At 45.6% G+C, this 17,500-nt stretch overlaps 1 protein-coding gene across 2 annotated transcripts in view; it reads left to right on the forward strand.

Annotated features, from left to right (window-relative positions):
* The window catches only part of dcbld2 (discoidin, CUB and LCCL domain containing 2), a 32,469-nt gene that overhangs the window by 1,152 nt on the left and 13,817 nt on the right, over positions 1 to 17,500 (forward strand). For both annotated transcript variants that reach the window (XM_060876001.1, XM_060876002.1), the window contains exons 2-5: positions 7,497 to 7,721; positions 10,565 to 10,702; positions 17,017 to 17,068; positions 17,170 to 17,242. In XM_060876001.1, the coding sequence (XP_060731984.1) occupies positions 7,497 to 7,721; positions 10,565 to 10,702; positions 17,017 to 17,068; positions 17,170 to 17,242 (488 nt within the window). The remainder of the gene's footprint in view (positions 1 to 7,496; positions 7,722 to 10,564; positions 10,703 to 17,016; positions 17,069 to 17,169; positions 17,243 to 17,500) is intronic.

The raw sequence follows: 17,500 nt of genomic DNA on the forward strand, positions 1-17,500 counted from the left end.
GTATTGGCAAAAAAGTATGAGTGATATTCTTTTTGTGTCGCCATCCTCCATCCAGGAATTCTCTTAGCCCCGACGATTCAAACGCTAAACTCGTGTAGAGCACTGCGTAGTGGGAAGGATGAAGTTTTGGATATACAGCATGTCATAACTAGGGTTTGGTTACGGGGCGGTTTGTGGACAAACAGTAAAGCGTGTGTAAAAGAGAGAGGTGAGGTGTGTGTGGGTGAGAGAGTGGGGTGAAGAGAGAGGTGAGGTGTGTGTGTGTGTGTCAGAGAGAGGGAGAGAGAGGTGAGGTGTGTGTGTGTGTGTCAGAGGGAGGGAGAGAGAGGTGAGGTGTGTGTGTGTGTGTGTGAGAGAGAGGGAGAGGTGAGGTGTGTGTGTGTGTCAGAGAGAGTGAGAGGTGAGGTGTGTGTGGGTGAGAGAGTGGGATGAAGAGAGAGGTGAGGTGTGTGTGTGTGTGTGTGTGTCAGAGAGAGTGAGAGGTGAGGTGTGTGTGGGTGAGAGAGTGGGATGAAGAGAGAGGTGAGGTGTGTGTGTGTGTGTGTGTCAGAGAGAGTGAGAGGTGAGGTGTGTGTGGGTGAGAGAGTGGGATGAAGAGAGAGGTGAGGTGTGTGTGTGTGTCAGAGAGGGAGAGAGGTGAGGTGTGTGTGTGAGAGGTAAGATGTATATTGTGTCTGTGAATAAAAATGAGAGCGTTGAGGGGTGTGTGTATCAGAGAGGTGAGATTAAGGGTGTGTGTGAGAGAGGTGAGATTAAGGGTGTGTGTGTGTCTGTGAGAGAGGTGAGATTAAGGGTGTGTGTGTGTGAGAGAGAGGTGAGATTAAGGGTGTGTGTGTGAGAGAGAGAGAGAGGTGAGATTAAGGGTGTGTGTCAGAGAGAGGTGAGACGTGTGTGGAGATGGGGGGGTGTGAGAGCGAAGGAGAGAGAGGGGTGTGTGTGTGTGTGTGTGTGTGCTATGATATGCAGAGAACCTGGAGATGGGGTGGGGTGGAGGATGTTTTTGCTTTGGGGGTCTGGAGGTTGTCCAGTACGGGTTACGCAACAGCAAGGGAAGATTATGTGTGTAAACGCATGATAGGCTGTGCAATCAGCTGTAGCCTTGTGTGTGTGTCAAAGAGATAGGTGAGGTATTGTGTGTGGGTGAGAGGGGTAGAGAGTGTGTGTGTGTGTGTGTGTGTGTGTGAGAGAGAGTGGGGTAAAGAGAGAGGTGAGATACATGTGTCTGAGAGGGGGAGAGAGAGGAGGGGTGTGTAGTGTGATGGAGAGAGAGGTAAGATGTGTCTGTGTATTGAGCAAGAGATTAGGGGTGTGTGTGTGTGTGTGTGTGTGAGAGACAAGTGAGAGGTGAGAAAAGACGTGTGTAAGAGGTAAAGTGTGTGAGCTAAAGAGAGAGAGATGGGGGAGAACGAGGGGTGTGTGTGTGCTTTTTGCTTTGGGGGTCTGGAGGTTGTCCAGTACGGGTTACGCAACAGCAAGGGAAGATTGTGTAAATGCATGATAGGCTGTGCAATCAGCTGTAGCCGTGTGTGTGTGTGTGTGTGTGTGTGTGTGTGTGTGTGTGTGTGTGTGTGTCTGTGTGTGAGGAATAAAACCAAAACAAGAGCCATTTAACATGTTCTCACGCTGCACTGCTGACTAGATGCCTCACAGTAGAAAGACACTAACATTTGATAGGAGACTCTACAGAGCTTAAAGCCTCATGACACGATCAAGTGCTCTTATTATCCATGTAATGTTTCACTCCAGCGCTCATCATCTGCCTTCTTCGGGTTGGATTTCTGCAAGTCAAAGGAAAAACAAGACGGTTTCTCCAGACGATTCAGTAATTCACTTGATTTAAAGACCGCCTCTATAAAGGCTTTATAACGCTCCTATGACACTCCACTACAGATAACCATTCACATTCAAATAACCGAGCGAATAGAAATCTAGATGTTTAGATGCTTTATATTATTTCAAAAAATGATGTCATCCTGAGGATTATCACTTTATAATGCGAAGCGTGTGGAGTTTCTCATCTTTTGTCCACCCTCAGCTGTACGTAAACAGAGCTTCACTGATGTCACGAGCAATTTTACAAACTTAAACGAATCAAATAACCAGCAAGAAGGTTGCCAGGTGCTGCGCTTTCAAACAGACACCAATATAAACCAGGCTTTCTCCGCCTAATCTCTCACCTCCTACATTAGCAGCACAATGCTCCGATTATCACGCGGCTTCTTTTTGCATCATGTTTCCACCGGACGTCCATAATGGAAAAGGAAAACATAACGAGATTGTTATTTAGTGTATACACACACACACACACACGCACACACACACACACATTGTTTGTCCTTCTCCAAGCATCAAATCCTGATGATGCTGTAACGTGTGATCATGTGTTTATCCACAATAAAAAACCTTTTCTGTGACTTAAAGACGTAGATTACAAAGGCAGAAATCCGTGACGTGTTTCACGCTTCCGAGGCGTGTAAATCCGAGTAAATTACAACCACACAACGTTCCGATTCAAACCGATCAGCTGAAATGACACATTTATGTATTCCTACCTTATTATTCAAGCTTGACGCGACACCGTTCTATGCTAAAAGCAACGCCGGCTAATTAAACAAACGCAAACGTTTACGGGATTCTTCAGCGCCTCTGAAGTCTTTGTCAGAGTAACAGCGCGTATCATCGTTTCCTTCTTCTCAGCCGTGTATAAAATCTAAACGAACCTTGCTTTAAGAGTAACGGCGCAAGTGAAGTATGTGGAATTTAGTTGAACTGCTCTTATCCTTGGCAGAGATGAGATATTCCTGCGTATTGAGTTTATATCAGGTTGTATAATCACAGTGTTAATTATACACAGTAAAGCCCTATTCGGACGGGATTAGTTTTACGTGGGGACGTGGAGTAATACAATTTTAACTCAGGATGTCTGTAATATTAATTGGCCAATTCGCACGGGACAAGACATCTCAGTAAAACTAGCAGAAGTTGGAGGGGTAACTCGCTTTACACACCACAGTAACCTCCTTGTTGTCATGACGTTGCGTATGACGTTGCTTCCTGTTATCACGCTCTTTTTGCTTTAAATGGTATGCGGTAAACACTGGAGGTTTGCCACAGAGTTGGCCCACCACCTACAACGCAACCGAATGCTTCTTCAAGCGCCTCCATGCTTGCAAAACGCGCCAAAAACTACTTTTAAACAGGAAATGGCGAAATTTTACCGTACATATTTACAGCGGGTATATTCGGACGGGATTAGTATTACCTGAGGTAATTTTTCCGGACCTTTTTACAGAAGGTAAAAGTCGGCGTAATCTTTACTGACATTGTCCGTAATGATCACCGAGATGGCACATTCGGACGGAACTAAAATCACAGAGAAGCTCTGGTAATAATTACTTTACCCCCACGTCCCCACGTAAAACCGCGTGAAAATCACGTAAACCGCGTAAAACCACGTAAAATCCCGTCCGAATAGGGCTTTAGATGATACACTGTTAATCTATTAACAAGCCCAGACCAACAAAAAGCAATATAAAAAAAGTGTAGAATAAATAAATAAATCCATCATTAAATAGAAAAGATCAAGGATTTGGGGAAGTCGCTCCACTGCTAAAGAACAACATGAGCCTTCCACTTGTAGAAGAAGAAGTGTGTGTTTTTGTCACATCTACATTACAGCACAGTGAAATTCTTTCTGTATGTATCCTAAGTTTGGAGGTTGGGGTCAGAGCACAGGGTCAGCGCACAGGGTCAGCTATGATACAGCACACCTGGAGCTGAGAGGGTTAAGGGCCTCGCTTAAGGGCCCAGCAGTATCTGCTTGAAGCACCAATGCTTGAAAAGATAAATAGGTAAATAATGTAGACCTCCGTGTACGGAAGTGTACTGGGAATTTTACGCTTAACAACCCCGTTAAATCCCATTACTCCCCAGGGCAAGATCATATGGTAGAATAATAATAATACGGGTTGCCAGACGTCAGAAAACGATGGCAGAACCTAATTAAATAATGAAACTTTCCCAGATGTAAGTTTAACATCGAACCCTGAAGCCGGTCTGCTGCTTTATGTGATGTGGGTTTGCAGATTTCCGGCACAAGCTGCCTGCCAGACAGTAAGGAGTTCACAGAACACTGAGCACACCGGGTTCAGCTATACGGCACAGACGTGTATACTGTGTCTCAATACAGAGCACCAATAAACAGTTTAGACCAAAACATGTGGGTTAAATCTGCTACATCTACATGAGCTCTTCTCCAAGTCTTATCACAGTTAGAACTGTAGAGGTAGAGATCCTAATTTCAACTGCTTTATTCCTATTATTCTCTCTCACTCTCTCTCGCTCTCTCTCTCTGTCTGTCTGTCTGTCTCTCTCTCTCCATTACACTCTCTCTATCTCTCTATCTCTCTCTCCGTCTCTCTCTCTCTCTCCATCGCTCTCACTCTCTGTCTCTGTCTGTCTGAGTGTGTGAGTCTCTATCTCTCTCTCTCTCTCGCTCTCTCTCTCTCTCTCTGTCTGTCTGTCTCTCTCTCTCCATTACACTCTCTCTATCTCTCTATCTCTCTCTCTCTCTCTCGCTCTCCATCGCTCTCACTCTCTGTCTCTGTCTGTCTGTCTGTCTGTGTGTGTGTGTGTGTGTGTGTGTCTCTCTCTCTCTCTCTCTCTCTCTCTCTCTCTCTCTCTCTCTCTCTCTCTCTCTCTCTCTCTCTGTCTGTCTGTCTCTCTCTCTCCATTACTCTCTCTCTCTCTGTCTCTTTCTCTCTCTATTACTCTCTCTCTCTTTCTCTCTCTCTCGCTCTCTCTCTCTGTTTCTCGCTCTCCATTACTCTCTCTCTCTCCATTACGCTCTCTCTCCATTTCTCTCTCTCTCTCTCTCTCGCTCTCTCTCTCTGTCTCTCGCTCTCCATTACTCTCTCTCTCTCTCTCCATTACTCTCTCTCTCTCTCTCTCTCTCTCTCTCTCTCTCTCTCTCCATTACTCTCTCTCTGTCTGTCTCTTTCTCTCTCTATTACTCTCTCTCTTTCTCTCTCTCTCGCTTTCTCTCTCTCTCTGTCTCTCGCTCTCCATTACTCTTTCTCTCTCTCTCTCTCTCTCCATTACTCTCTCTCTCCATTACTCTCTGTCTGTCTCTCTCTCTCCATTACTCTCTCTCTCCGTTACACTCTCTCTCTCTCTCTCTCTCTCTCTCTCTCTCTCTCTCCCCATTACACTCTCTCTCTCTCTCTCTCTCTCTCTCTCTCTCTCTCTCTCTCTCTCCATTACACTCCCCCCCCATAAGACATAAGTGAGGTGTGTGTGTGTGTGTGAGTGTGTGTGTGTTCCCCAGTAGACAGATAATTACAATAAGTACACAATGTTCAATGTGGTCAAATGTAACCAGCCCATTTGTAACCAGCGACATAAACGCGCTCCAGTCGCTTCTTACATTTATTGGCGGTGCGACTTGCACGCTCTACTTCTTCCTGAACCCCAAAGCCTGCAGCACACCACACAGCGAGCAAGGACACAATCTTGCCGTCAGTACCACTATTTTTACTAAACGGATTAATTAGCCTTCACGGATGATAGACAGTGATTCTCACACACACACACACACACACACACACACAGAGGGAGGTGCGAACACGAAAGTAAAGACGTCGTGAAGAAAGAACGCCACGGCTCCTAGCCAGAATATTAACCGAAGACTCAAGGGCATGAGTGTGGCATGCTACATCAGAGACATTATCCAGAGAGGATTATGGAGTCATTTCTCTCTCTGGGAAATGGAGGACTGAACAAGTCCGCTTCTCTTAGTTTGCACTTACACACTCGAATCCACTTCATTCACTGGGTTTCTGGCTGAGCAAAATAGCAGCTTGGGAAAAAACAACACAGTTATGATTTATTCATCCCTGTATTCTCTTACAGCCTTTTATAAAATCGATCATGTCAAGTCGAAGGTCCTTCGAATGCAGGCTTTTCTAGATTTGTCCAGAGGACGATGGAAACATCGCATGCAATTAATTAACGCACTTAAACCGTTGTTTTTGTTTGTTTCCTTCTCGAGACTCTGGTTTATTTGGCCGTGTTCAAGGATCAGCGGCTTGTAAGCAAACACCGTTATATTATTAATGTTGGTGTTGTAAATGCTGTTCTTCTGGATTTGTTTTTAAGCTACATAAGGTGTCTTAAGGTTTGGACAACACGACAACTAAATACCTCCTGGTGTCAGATACAGATCATCGTTTGTTCCGTGGGATCTCGTTAGATCGGGCTGATTCGATCTGATTCGAGAGTCTCAAGCGGTTAATGCTCTGGTTTGTTGATCAGAATGTCGAGGTTCAAGCCCCAGCGGTGCCAAGCTGCCACTGTTGGGTGCTTGAGCAAGGCACTTGATCCTCTCTGCTCCAGGGGGGCACTGTATCCTAGCTGCCCCTGTGCTTTGACCCCAACCTTCAAAGTTAGGATACATGAAGAAAAGAATTTCATTTTGCTGTAATAAACTGTGTATATGTGGTGATAACAAAGGCTTCTATGTCCCCTTTTCCACCAAAAAGAACCGGGTGCTGGTTCAAACTTGGTTCCACTGGGGAACCTTCTAAGAACCGGTTTACCTTTCCATCGGTTAGAGAGCCGTCACAGAGCCGAGTCTGACGTCACAGTAGCCTATACGTGTCACGTTTCCCAGCAACTTTAGCGCAGCATCGGCAAACACAAACTCATCAACAATGGCGGATGTTGCTTTACTGTTTAATGCTCATGGCTTTGTGAACCTACATTGGCATCGGCGAATCCAACGTGTACGTGCAGCTCCATGTAATCTGTATAAACAGAGGTTGTAATCGAGAAAGTACATAACATTGTTTTATCATTAACACAGAAAACAAATTAGCCTTAGCATGTAGCTCCCTACTATCATGTCTGCTGATAATCGATCATATTGCGGTAAAGTAAAAGTGTATTAAACATTAGTATACTTAAGGTACATTATCTAACAGTAGCTCCGCCCACAGCCTCTGACACAAGCGGTTCTTGAGTCTAGACCAGCAACGTTTTGGTGCTACTTAAGAACCACTTTTCCTGGTTCAGAGCCGGTGCTTTGGCTGTCGAAAAAGAAAGAACTGGTTCTAAATTAGGCTCCGAACCAGCACTCAAACTGCCTCGGTGGAAAAGGGGCCTATGTCCCCTTAACAACGGACAACATCACAAAGCAGAAATATAGAAATTCAAGAAGTAAATTTATCCCTAATGCGCAAGCCAGAGGTGAGGAAAAACTCCCTCAGCTGATGTGAGGAAGAAACCTTGAGAGGAAGCAGAATGAAAAGGGAAGCCATGCTCATCTGGGTGACAGCGGATAGCGTGATTATAAATCATCTCCCTTATATGGTCAAATAGTGTCATTGTGTAACCAGGAAATTCATTCTAGTTTTAAGATGAAGTCTATTTTGTTGATGTTACCAGTTGTAACTGATGATGTTACGGTGTGTGTGTGTGTGTGTGTGTGTGTGTTGCAGGCGATGGCTGTGGGCACACGGTGCTGGGCGCAGGAAGCGGCAGCCTGGCGTCTCTGGGCTACCCTCTCTTTTACCCCGCGCACTCGGTGTGTGAGTGGGAGATTAGCGGGAGCACCGTGGACACACTCCTTCTGCGTGTGGCAGACCTCGACATCGATACACACAACTGCCAGGTGTCCTACCTCCGGCTGTTTGATGGTATCGGAGCAGGCAGGACAGAGATAGGTGAGACGAGGGCTTTTCTCTTTTAACACATTTCACACTTCCTCCACAGCCGTGTTCACGTGTCGGCGGAGTTCACAGACATTCTCATGACTCCAGGAAGACTGAATCACACATACAGAGACTCGCAGCCACAAACCAGCGACCGGCGATCATTCATTTTCAGAAAGAGTCGCCGCCTTCCTGCGGCACGACTGACACTAGACGATGGCGTGTCCACACCGGTGACACTACCAGGCACATGGATCACACACTGCTTCTCCTTCATCTCCGGAATCTTTCATTTTAGCGCCAAGAAAACTGTTTCGTTGTCAGAAGTGAAATGCTAGAAGCCCCACCCACCTCTAAACATTGTTACTATGGCAACCAAAAGTAAGAACGCCTACTGCCGACTTCATGGTACAGCGATACATTGGGGATCTAGAGAAAAAAATGCTGTATTATATGTGTGAATGTAGCATCGATGAGCCTGTGCAGGGTCGAGGATCACATGGCTTTTAGGAATCAACAGGAAGCCAGTAAGCTTCAGGCTTAGTCCAATAGAACAGATTTGAAAAGATGTTTTGAATTATAATCAAAACATTTTAATAATTGGTAGCAACAATGAAGATCATTTAAATAGACTAGCTAGCGAATTGGTTTAATGGTTAATTGGTTAATGATTAGGGGACGTGATCTTGGGCAGTGTTGTAATGGGCAGCTGTAGTCCAAGTAGGGGGTTCAAGCCCCAGCACTGCCAAGCTGCCACTGTTGGGCCCTTGAGCAAGGCCCTTAACCTTTTCTGCTCCGGGGGGTGCTGCATTATAGCTGCCCATGCACTCTAACCCCAAATTCCAAAGCTGGGATATATATAAGAAGAAAGAATTCCACGCTGCTGTAATGTATATGTGACAAAAAAGAAAGACTGCTTCTTCTAATCTCAGACATCACACCCACAAAGTTCCCCATCTGATTGCCATCAACTTTTTTCTAACGTTCCTCCTGGAAACAAACCCCTTGTGACACTTTGCTTCCTCGTTAAAGAAGGTAGCTTTTGTCACAACTGTAAGCTACGTAGGAAGGGATGCTAGCAAGAAGCTAGCATTGGAAAGAAGCTCACCAACCAATACTATTGTTAAAAACTCAATCAGTTAACGTCAATGATGAGTTTAATGTGGACGGTGATGTTAAAAAGAAAATTCAGTGCTGAACACAAACACAACCAAACCGTCTGGTAAACTTAAGCTAGCAAAGTGGATTTGCTTGAGAAATTGTTCAGATCGATCGGATTAGAGACGTCCAAATGCCAGCGGAGTGGATTAGAATATCTGTTTAAAGTAAAAGGACTCATGGCGTCTTTGTTGATCCGGATCCCGATCTGTCGACGTCGTTTTGCCAAGTTCTCTTTTTAAAGCGTTATAAAAAGCTACGATGCCGTTCCGTTGTTTTTAGCTTGCAGTGAATCATAATCCTCATCACATACTCTGCTTTATCCTGGAGCACTTAACCAGCAGATTGGATCCAGATCCTCATAAAGCACATAACACCAGGATTAGTGCGTCCATGGTGACGCTAAATGCACGTCTCAGTGTCTGGGTAGAGAGTCGGATGGGGAGAGGGAGGGAGTTGGATGGGGAGAGGGAGGGAGTCGGATGGGGAGAGGGAGGGAGTCGGATGGGGAGAGGGAGGGAGTCGGATGGGGAGAGGGAGGGAGTCGGATGGGAGTCGGATGGGGAGAGGGAGGGAGTCGGATGGGAGTCGGATGGGGGGAGGGAGTCGGATGGGAGTCGGATGGGGAGAGGGAGGGAGTCGGATGGGAGTCGGATGGGGAGAGGGAGGGAGTCGGATGGGAGTCGGATGGGGAGAGGGAGGGAGTCGGATGGGGAGAGGGAGGGAGTCGGATGGGAGTCGGATGGGGAGAGGGAGGGAGTCGGATGGGGAGAGGGAGGGAGTCGGATGGGGAGAGGGAGTCGGATGGGGAGAGGGAGGGAGTCGGATGGGGAGAGGGAGTCGGTTGGAGAGTCGGGTGGGGAGTGAGTCGGTTGGGGAGTCGGATGTGGAGAGGGAGTGAGTCGGATGGGGAGAGTGAGTCGGTTGGAGAGTCGGGTGGGGAGTGAGTCGGTTGGAGAGTCGGGTGGGGAGTGAGTCGGTTGGAGAGTCGGGTGGGGAGTGAGTCGGTTGGAGAGTGAGTCCGGTGAAGAGTCAGGTGGAGAGATACAATTTTATTGTCAGTAAAGGTACAAGTGCAGATAAATGTCAGTATATGTACAACAATAAATAAAGTTATAGCAGGTCGTAGGTGCAAAATAGGAAAACGTGGCAGTTGTATAGACAAAGTACATATATACAGTATATATGTATGTTTTGTATAATGTTGTGCAAATGTGTATATTATGTTCATTGTATGTACAAGAGTAACCAAGATAATATACAGCATATGTTCAGACATATAAATATACAATATACATAAAACAAGAGGTAAACTAAGGTAAGTAAGGAATTTAGTTATATACAATTAGAATTGGTAGAAAAGACGGAACAAAATGTACAGATTGCCCCATGGGCATTTATTGAAAGGTGAGGAAGCATTAAAATGTCAATATTAATGCACAATTTTGTTTATAAAACGTACCGTTGATTTGCCCAATTTTTAATGTCATGTTGTAAGATGGACCCAGAGAAACATTCACATCGCATTCATACCATTTTGTTCTTCTGGTCAAACATGTTTTCATTTCTTATGCTGATTTTAGTTTAAACGGTTAAATCTGCCATGAAATAAGCTACGAAGCTGATGTGGGAATAAACGCAGATATGAACAGAACTTTATTTCTCTTCAGTACTTCTCTCACTCCCTGTGTGTGCAGTGAAGCTCTGTGGCGGAGACGTGAGCGGTCCGAGGGAGGTGAAGTCGTCAGGACATCAGGTCACGGTGCAGTTTATGAGCGGCCCACGCAGCTTCAGGCGCGGCTTCTTCCTCTCCTACACCAGCAGCCAGCAGCCAGGTGAACACGCTTTACACAGCTCTGACTCACACACACACACACACACACACACACACATACACATGCACCAGCTGCATCACGCTGCATCACTCCTGGGGTTCTGTGAAGGATATAACAGAGCCAGTCTGCCTTGTTAGACAGTTTTAGACGCCTTTTTCGCCCAGGAGCAGACAGTTTGAAAAGATTTTAAAAGCCATCCCACGTTTTCAGAGGTTTGTGGGCGGGCTGTTGAGTAACCTGAGTTATAAAAGTCATAAAAATACACAAACCTCACACTTTCTCTTGGTATTTAAAGTTTAATCCAGCAGCGTCTGGATATACATACGGTACAATGACTTGTTTAAGGTCAGGATTCAAGCCCCAGCACCACCAGGCTGCCACTGTTGGGCCCCTGAACAAGGCCCTTAACCCTCTGAGCACGTGAGTCTGTGTGCACGTGTGTGTGCGCATACAGTATGTGTGTGTCTGAGAGAGAGAGAGACAGAAAGAGTGTGTGTGTTTCTGTGCATGTGTGTGCATATTTGTGTGTATGAGAGAGAGAGTGTGTGTGTGTGTAAGAGAGAGAGAGAGAGAGAGAGGCCAGAAGGAGAGTGTGTGTGTGTGTGTGTGTGTGTGTGTGTGTGTGTGTGTGTGTGTGTGTGTGTGTGTGTGTGTGTGTGTGTGTGTGTGTGTGTGTGTGTGTGTGTGTGTGTGTGTGTGTGTGTGTGTGTGTGTGTGTGTGTGTAAGTAAGAGAGAGAGAGACAGGCAAAAGGAGTGTGTGTGTGTGTGTGTGTGTGTAAGAGAGAGAGAGACCGGCAAAAGAAGTGTGTGTGTGTAAGAGAGAGAGACAGGCAGAAGCAGTGTGTGTGTGTGTGAGAGAGAGAGAGAGAGAGAGAGAGAGAGAGACAGAAGGAGTGTGTGTGTCTGTGTGTGAGATAGAGAGAGAGAGACAGGCAGAAGGAGTGTGTGTGTGTAAGAGAGAGTGAGAGAGAGAGACAGGCAGAAGGGGTGTGTGTGTGTGTGTGTGTGTGTGTGTGCGCAAGAGAGAGAGAGAGACAGGCAGAAGGAATGTGTGTGTAAAAAGTGTGTGTGAGAGTATGAGCGTGTGTGAGAGCACAACCAAGCTGCCACTATTGGGCCCCTGAATAAGGCCCTTACCCTCTCTGGTCCAGTTGGAGCTGTAACATGCTCTGACCCCAATATTGTTGTCCACAACTTCCACAATTATAAAGAGACTGAATGTTTGTTTTTGTGCAGTTTTGCTGATTGCTGCTTTTTATACTTCTGTTCTGCTGTGAGAATAATCCAGTTTAATGACATGAAGAAGTTCAGTGAACTCGGACAAGGTTCGCCGTTAACTCCAGGACAACAGTGATGTGTTTAACTGAGTGTTGTTTCTGAATATGAACTGCTTTAAAGCCTGCAATGTGACAAACTCATGCTGATTCGACTCGGAGTCGGGGGTTAAAATCGCACACCGAGGGGTGTTTTTACTGGCTGTACAAGCAACTTTCGACTCCAACGCAGCTTTAATCCCATTAGATTAAATGGACAATGACAAAAACAAGTGAAGTTTAGTAATCAAATAAATGGAGGACTGTATATCATTTTTCCTTTGATGTTATTAAATGACAGCATGTCCAGCGTGGACAAACGTGCTGTTAGTGATCTGCTCTGTTCATGCTGTGAGCTGAGATGATGGAGAGAGTCTGTGTGGATCGTTAACTGTAACACGACTTAATATGTGCGAGTGAGAGTGTGCGAGAGTGTGCGAGAGTGTGCGTTTCTTTGAGGGAGAGAGAGAGAGAGAGACAGAAAGTGTGCGTGTGTGTTTCTGTGCGTGTGTGTTTCTGTGCGTGTGTGTTTCTGTGCGTGTGTGTGTGTGAGAGGGAGAGAGAGGGAGCGAGGGAGGGAGAGAGGGAGGGAGGTGTTTGTGTGCATGTGTGTGCATATACAGTATGTGTATGTGAGAGTTAGATGCGTGTCTTCATGTCTGTTCATATATGTGTGTATATGAAATAGTGTGTGTGTGTTTGGGAGAGAGACAATAAGAGTTTGTGTGCATGTGTGTACGAGTGTGTGTGTGTGTGAGAGAGAAAGAGAGAGTGTGTTTGTGTGCATGTGTGTGTGTGAGAGAGAGTGTGTTTGTGTGCGTGTGCGCGTGTGTGTGTATGTGAGAAAGAGAGACAGATAGAGTGCGCCTGTGAGGTTGTGTGTCCGCTCGAGACTGCACCTCGCACAAGGTTGTCGTAGGAGTTGCCATGGCGATGTCTCTGTGTGTTTGTACAGATGAGAGGGAGGGGCCTCATATGCAACTGATTAAGGGAGAGAAAAAGGGAGAGTGAATTTCTTTCTGACTCTTGAACAGAAGTCACGATTGCATTAGTGCAGACACAGGCAGTAAAGTGTGTGTGTGTGTGTGTGTGTGTAGGAGAAGAGAGGGAGATTCTGGAAGAAAGAGGAATAAAATCTCATTCTCTCTCTCTCCAGAGACAGGGAGTGCCTGCATCGATATATCACTTTGGAAAAAGATTTAGTAAATGTGCTCGTACACTGAAAGGAAGTGATGTCATATCTGGAGGTTGCAGTGTGCAGTGTAGGACCTGGAGGTCGAGTCTGTTTGGAAGCGAACACGACACCGAGCAGCGGGAATATGAGCATCTGTGCATCATCCCCGTGTCTGTGTATCGTCAGTGCCTGTCCAAATAGTCTAGTCTGGAGTGAGAGGAATGGCTGTGTCTCAAATCACATTCTTATCTATTAGACAATGCTGAGTAACAAACACTCTGTGATGTGTGAACACACGTAAAGTAAAAGGAGTCAGGGGTCGATTGTGGACCAATGGTCAGCGCGTGGGAGCTAAACTCCCACCATGCACCACAAAGACAAACCAGAATAAGGACAGAATGAGGACCGCGGATTGGCATCTCTAAATAGGTGTGTGTGCGTGTGTGAGAGTGCGCGTGTGTGAGAGTGCGCGTGTGTGAGAGTGCGCGTGTGTGAGAGTGCGCGTGTGTGAGAGTGCGCGTGTGTGAGAGTGCGCGTGTGTGAGAGTGCGCGTGTGTGTGAGAGTGAGAGTGCGAGAGTGCCTGTGTGTGAGAGAGAGTGCCTGTGTGTGAGAGAGAGTGCCTGTGTGTGAGAGAGAGTGCCTGTGTGAGAGAGAGAGTGCCTGTGAGTGTGTGTGTGTGTGTGTGTGAGTGTGTATGTGAGACTGTCCCCTGCTCTGTGCCCCGAGTCCTCTGGAACAAGCTCTAGGCTGCTTGTGACCCTGTGTAGAGTGAAATGAATGGATGGATGATTATATAGACACACACACATTCACACACTAAGGACAACGTGGAGATGCCAATCAGTCTACAGCACATGTCTGTTCCCCAAGTCTCCTGGGATAGACTCCATATAATTAAGATAAGCAGTTTAGAGCACTGATAAATGGACAAATTGTATTGATAAAGAACTCCCAATTCACGTTACCGGACATCCTGGGGCAGTTTTTGGGGCCATCAGTAAACACTAATGTTGAGTTTTTGTAACGTAGGATATATTAGAACCAATATTAGACCTTCTGTCATATCTGCTGTCTCCAAACCTCTGTTACAGCGAAAGGGTTCCGTTCTCTGTTTACTTGATAAGGTGTTTTAAAGGTTCTAGATTTTCCTTTCCTGCTATTTCAAGCAAACAGCTTTTTTTGTTTCCAGTCTTTACTCGAGGAAATGTGTTGAAATGACTGTGACACACTACCACACACACTGGAGCTAAAAAAAACACAAAACACTCGAGGAAGCTTTAAAACACTTTAAGCCTTAATTCTTTTCTATAACAGAAGCTCTGACACGTAAATCACAGGTTCCTAGTAATGTACCGGTTCCTATGGTTTCTATAGTAACGGCTCCCACACAGGGATTTGCACGGTGGACGTGCCAAATAGCTGAAGTCTAAAAATCAGCGGATTAAAAACATGCTGTTAGTCAACAAAGGTCACGTGTCACGTGTCTGCAGCAACAGGGCTTTGTGAGTCAGAGGTGAAGCTGTACGTGTCGATGTTGCTCTTTGTACAACTTTTCAGCGAAGTGATATTTTATAAAGGATGTGGCCAAATGTTCTGAGATTCCAGTTGTTCTTTTGTTTTGTTTTGTTTTGTTTTGTTTTGTTTTGTTTTGTTTTGTTTTGTTTTGTTTTGTTTTGTTTTGTTTTGTTTTGTTTTGTCCTAATAATGGAAGTCGATACGGAAGAATTTGCACCAATCACACCAGTTCCTACACTGATGACTGTTTACTTTGCTCGCACATCCCAAAGTGTATTTATTCCTCGTGTACACAAATTTTGATGCAGCTCATGTCACGGCGATATATAGACGTATTTGTCAAAAGGGTAACACACACACACACACACACACACACACACACACACACACACATCACAGAGCAGCTTGGTACATCCACAGCTTTTGTTTTGCTTTCTAATTGTGATAAAGCTTCTTTTCCCATGTGGCCTTGTAGGGAGCCTACTAGTTTATTTACCAGCAAACAAAGGGAGATATAGAGAGAGGGAGGGAGAGAGGGAGGGAGGGAGAGAGGGAAAGAGGGAGGGAGAGAGGGAAAGAAGGAGGGAGGGAGGGAGAGAGAGAAAGAGAGGGGAGGGAGAGGGGGAGAGGGAGGGAGGAGGGAGCGAGAGATGGAGGGATAGAGGGATGGAGAGAGAGGGGGATGGAGGGAGAGAGAGAGAGAGAGAGATCCTCTTTCAGATGACTCAGGATGACAGGAGCAGACAGTGCCAGGCTGTGCGTTTGAGTAATGGACTATATTACACCACACTCTACCACAAGATACATCTCGCCTTCCTGTCTCTCTCTCTCTCTCTCTCTCTCACACACACACACACACACACACACACACACACACACACACACACACACACACACACACACACTTTTGTGGCTGTTATTATTGATTGATGAAACCCAACACACAGCTGATCCACATTACTCCATTACATTGAGAGGGGAGATATATGGCATTCATAAGTAACATCTGAAGGCTAGAAACCATACACACACACACACACACACGCACACAAACACAAACACACCACACAGGGATCAATAACATCACCACAGCAACACACTGAACACTGTTCTATCTGTAGGAGAGAGAATTAATGAGCAGCCCAGAGAGCTCAGCATGGAGCGTTGCCAGATTTAGCGGATTCTCTCACATTTCAGAGTCACAGTGTGTACAGAAAAACGGTTTGAGCTTGTAGAAATGATATAGTCTCGACGTTATTTACAGACATTAGTGCCTAATAAATGTGCGTGCTCGTGCACGTGTACAACGAGCCAAGCTCGTTTCTACGGAACAGCACATTGAGTCAGTGTAATGGTTTGTACAGATTGCCTGATATCCACAATATTTAAGTCTGCAATTAGGTTCTAAGGGGCAGGAGCAGTAATGCTGCACACAGTAATGCTGCACACAGTAATGCTGCACACAGTAATGCTGCACACAGTAATGCTGCACACAGTAATGCTGCACACAGTATTTCCTCATTCAAAACATTTCTACCATGGAAGATAGAAAAGAAGCAGTACACTGAGTCGTCATCATCATCATCATCATCATCATCATGGTTTAGAGATTATGGTTATGTACTGTAGCCGCGTCCCAAGCGATGTACAGTACACTAGGGATTTACACTATGCTCCATGTACTCTAACGCCTGGTGTGTGAGTTTTACAAGGATTGTACGTCTTCAAGCGGGACACTAGTTTAAGCCGTCTCCCAGCAGATGCCGAACGACGTCAAAGGCAACGTAACGTGATGACGAATCTTTTTCAAATGTTGAAAAATAAATCATAATTTGGGCTAAAAGACATTCCCGCGTCGTTCCGTTCCCGCCGGCGTGTCGTCGGCCATCTTGCCTGGTAGCCCCGCCCCTCTTCCGCTGCGTAAGGGAAGCCGTGAGGGTTGACTTGCACTACTTGTTCAGTCTCAACTCTGTTTATATTGGACATTGATGTAGAGTAGTGATCAAGTATGCAATTTGGGACACACTCTTTCTTTATTTACAAATCTCTATTTCTCTTCTTTTTTTATTTTTCTTCATTACATCACTACAAATCCAGATTTAAGCTGAATAGCCATGTCTAGAGGTTAATCCCAGCATTACAACAACACGGATTCACATTTGAAAGTAAAATAAGCAGCTGATGTGTATCTTATGTATGTCAGGACAGAAGTAACCAGTTAGTCCACTGCTGTTACTGGGGATTATTAATAACATTTGGCAACTGTTTTTAGGTCATTAAATACGCTGGATGTTTTCTTTCTCTCTGCAGATCTGATCTCCTGTTTGGAGAAAGGAAACGACTTTACTGAAGCTGAGTTCAGGTACACTTTGTGACATATTTGTATATATATAATAAACACACACACACACACACACACACACACACACAATAATGTGCTTGTTTTTTCTCTCTTTTCTACAGTAAGTTCTGTCCTGCCGGGTGTCTGACAGACTTCGGTGAGGTGTCTGGGACCATACCTCATGGCTACAGAGATGTACGTGCACTGACTTGTACACACACACACACACACACACACACACCACAACAAAAGCCCTTTGATTCAGTCTGTTTCTCTCGTTCTCACTGTCTCTGGGTGATGACTTCATCCTGCCTTGGCTTCACACTGCAGCATTAGTGGTCCCATGCTTATGACCTCATGACAGGCGCGGTTGATAGTTTTCAACATCAGTCTGTGACTCTGGAGCCGGATAGCAATCGTTTGATTACATGCCGTTTCCATCAGCTGCACAGG

This window comes from Tachysurus vachellii, chromosome 8 (genome assembly GCF_030014155.1).
Source record: "Tachysurus vachellii isolate PV-2020 chromosome 8, HZAU_Pvac_v1, whole genome shotgun sequence".
Classification (NCBI taxonomy): Eukaryota; Metazoa; Chordata; class Actinopteri; order Siluriformes; family Bagridae; genus Tachysurus; species Tachysurus vachellii.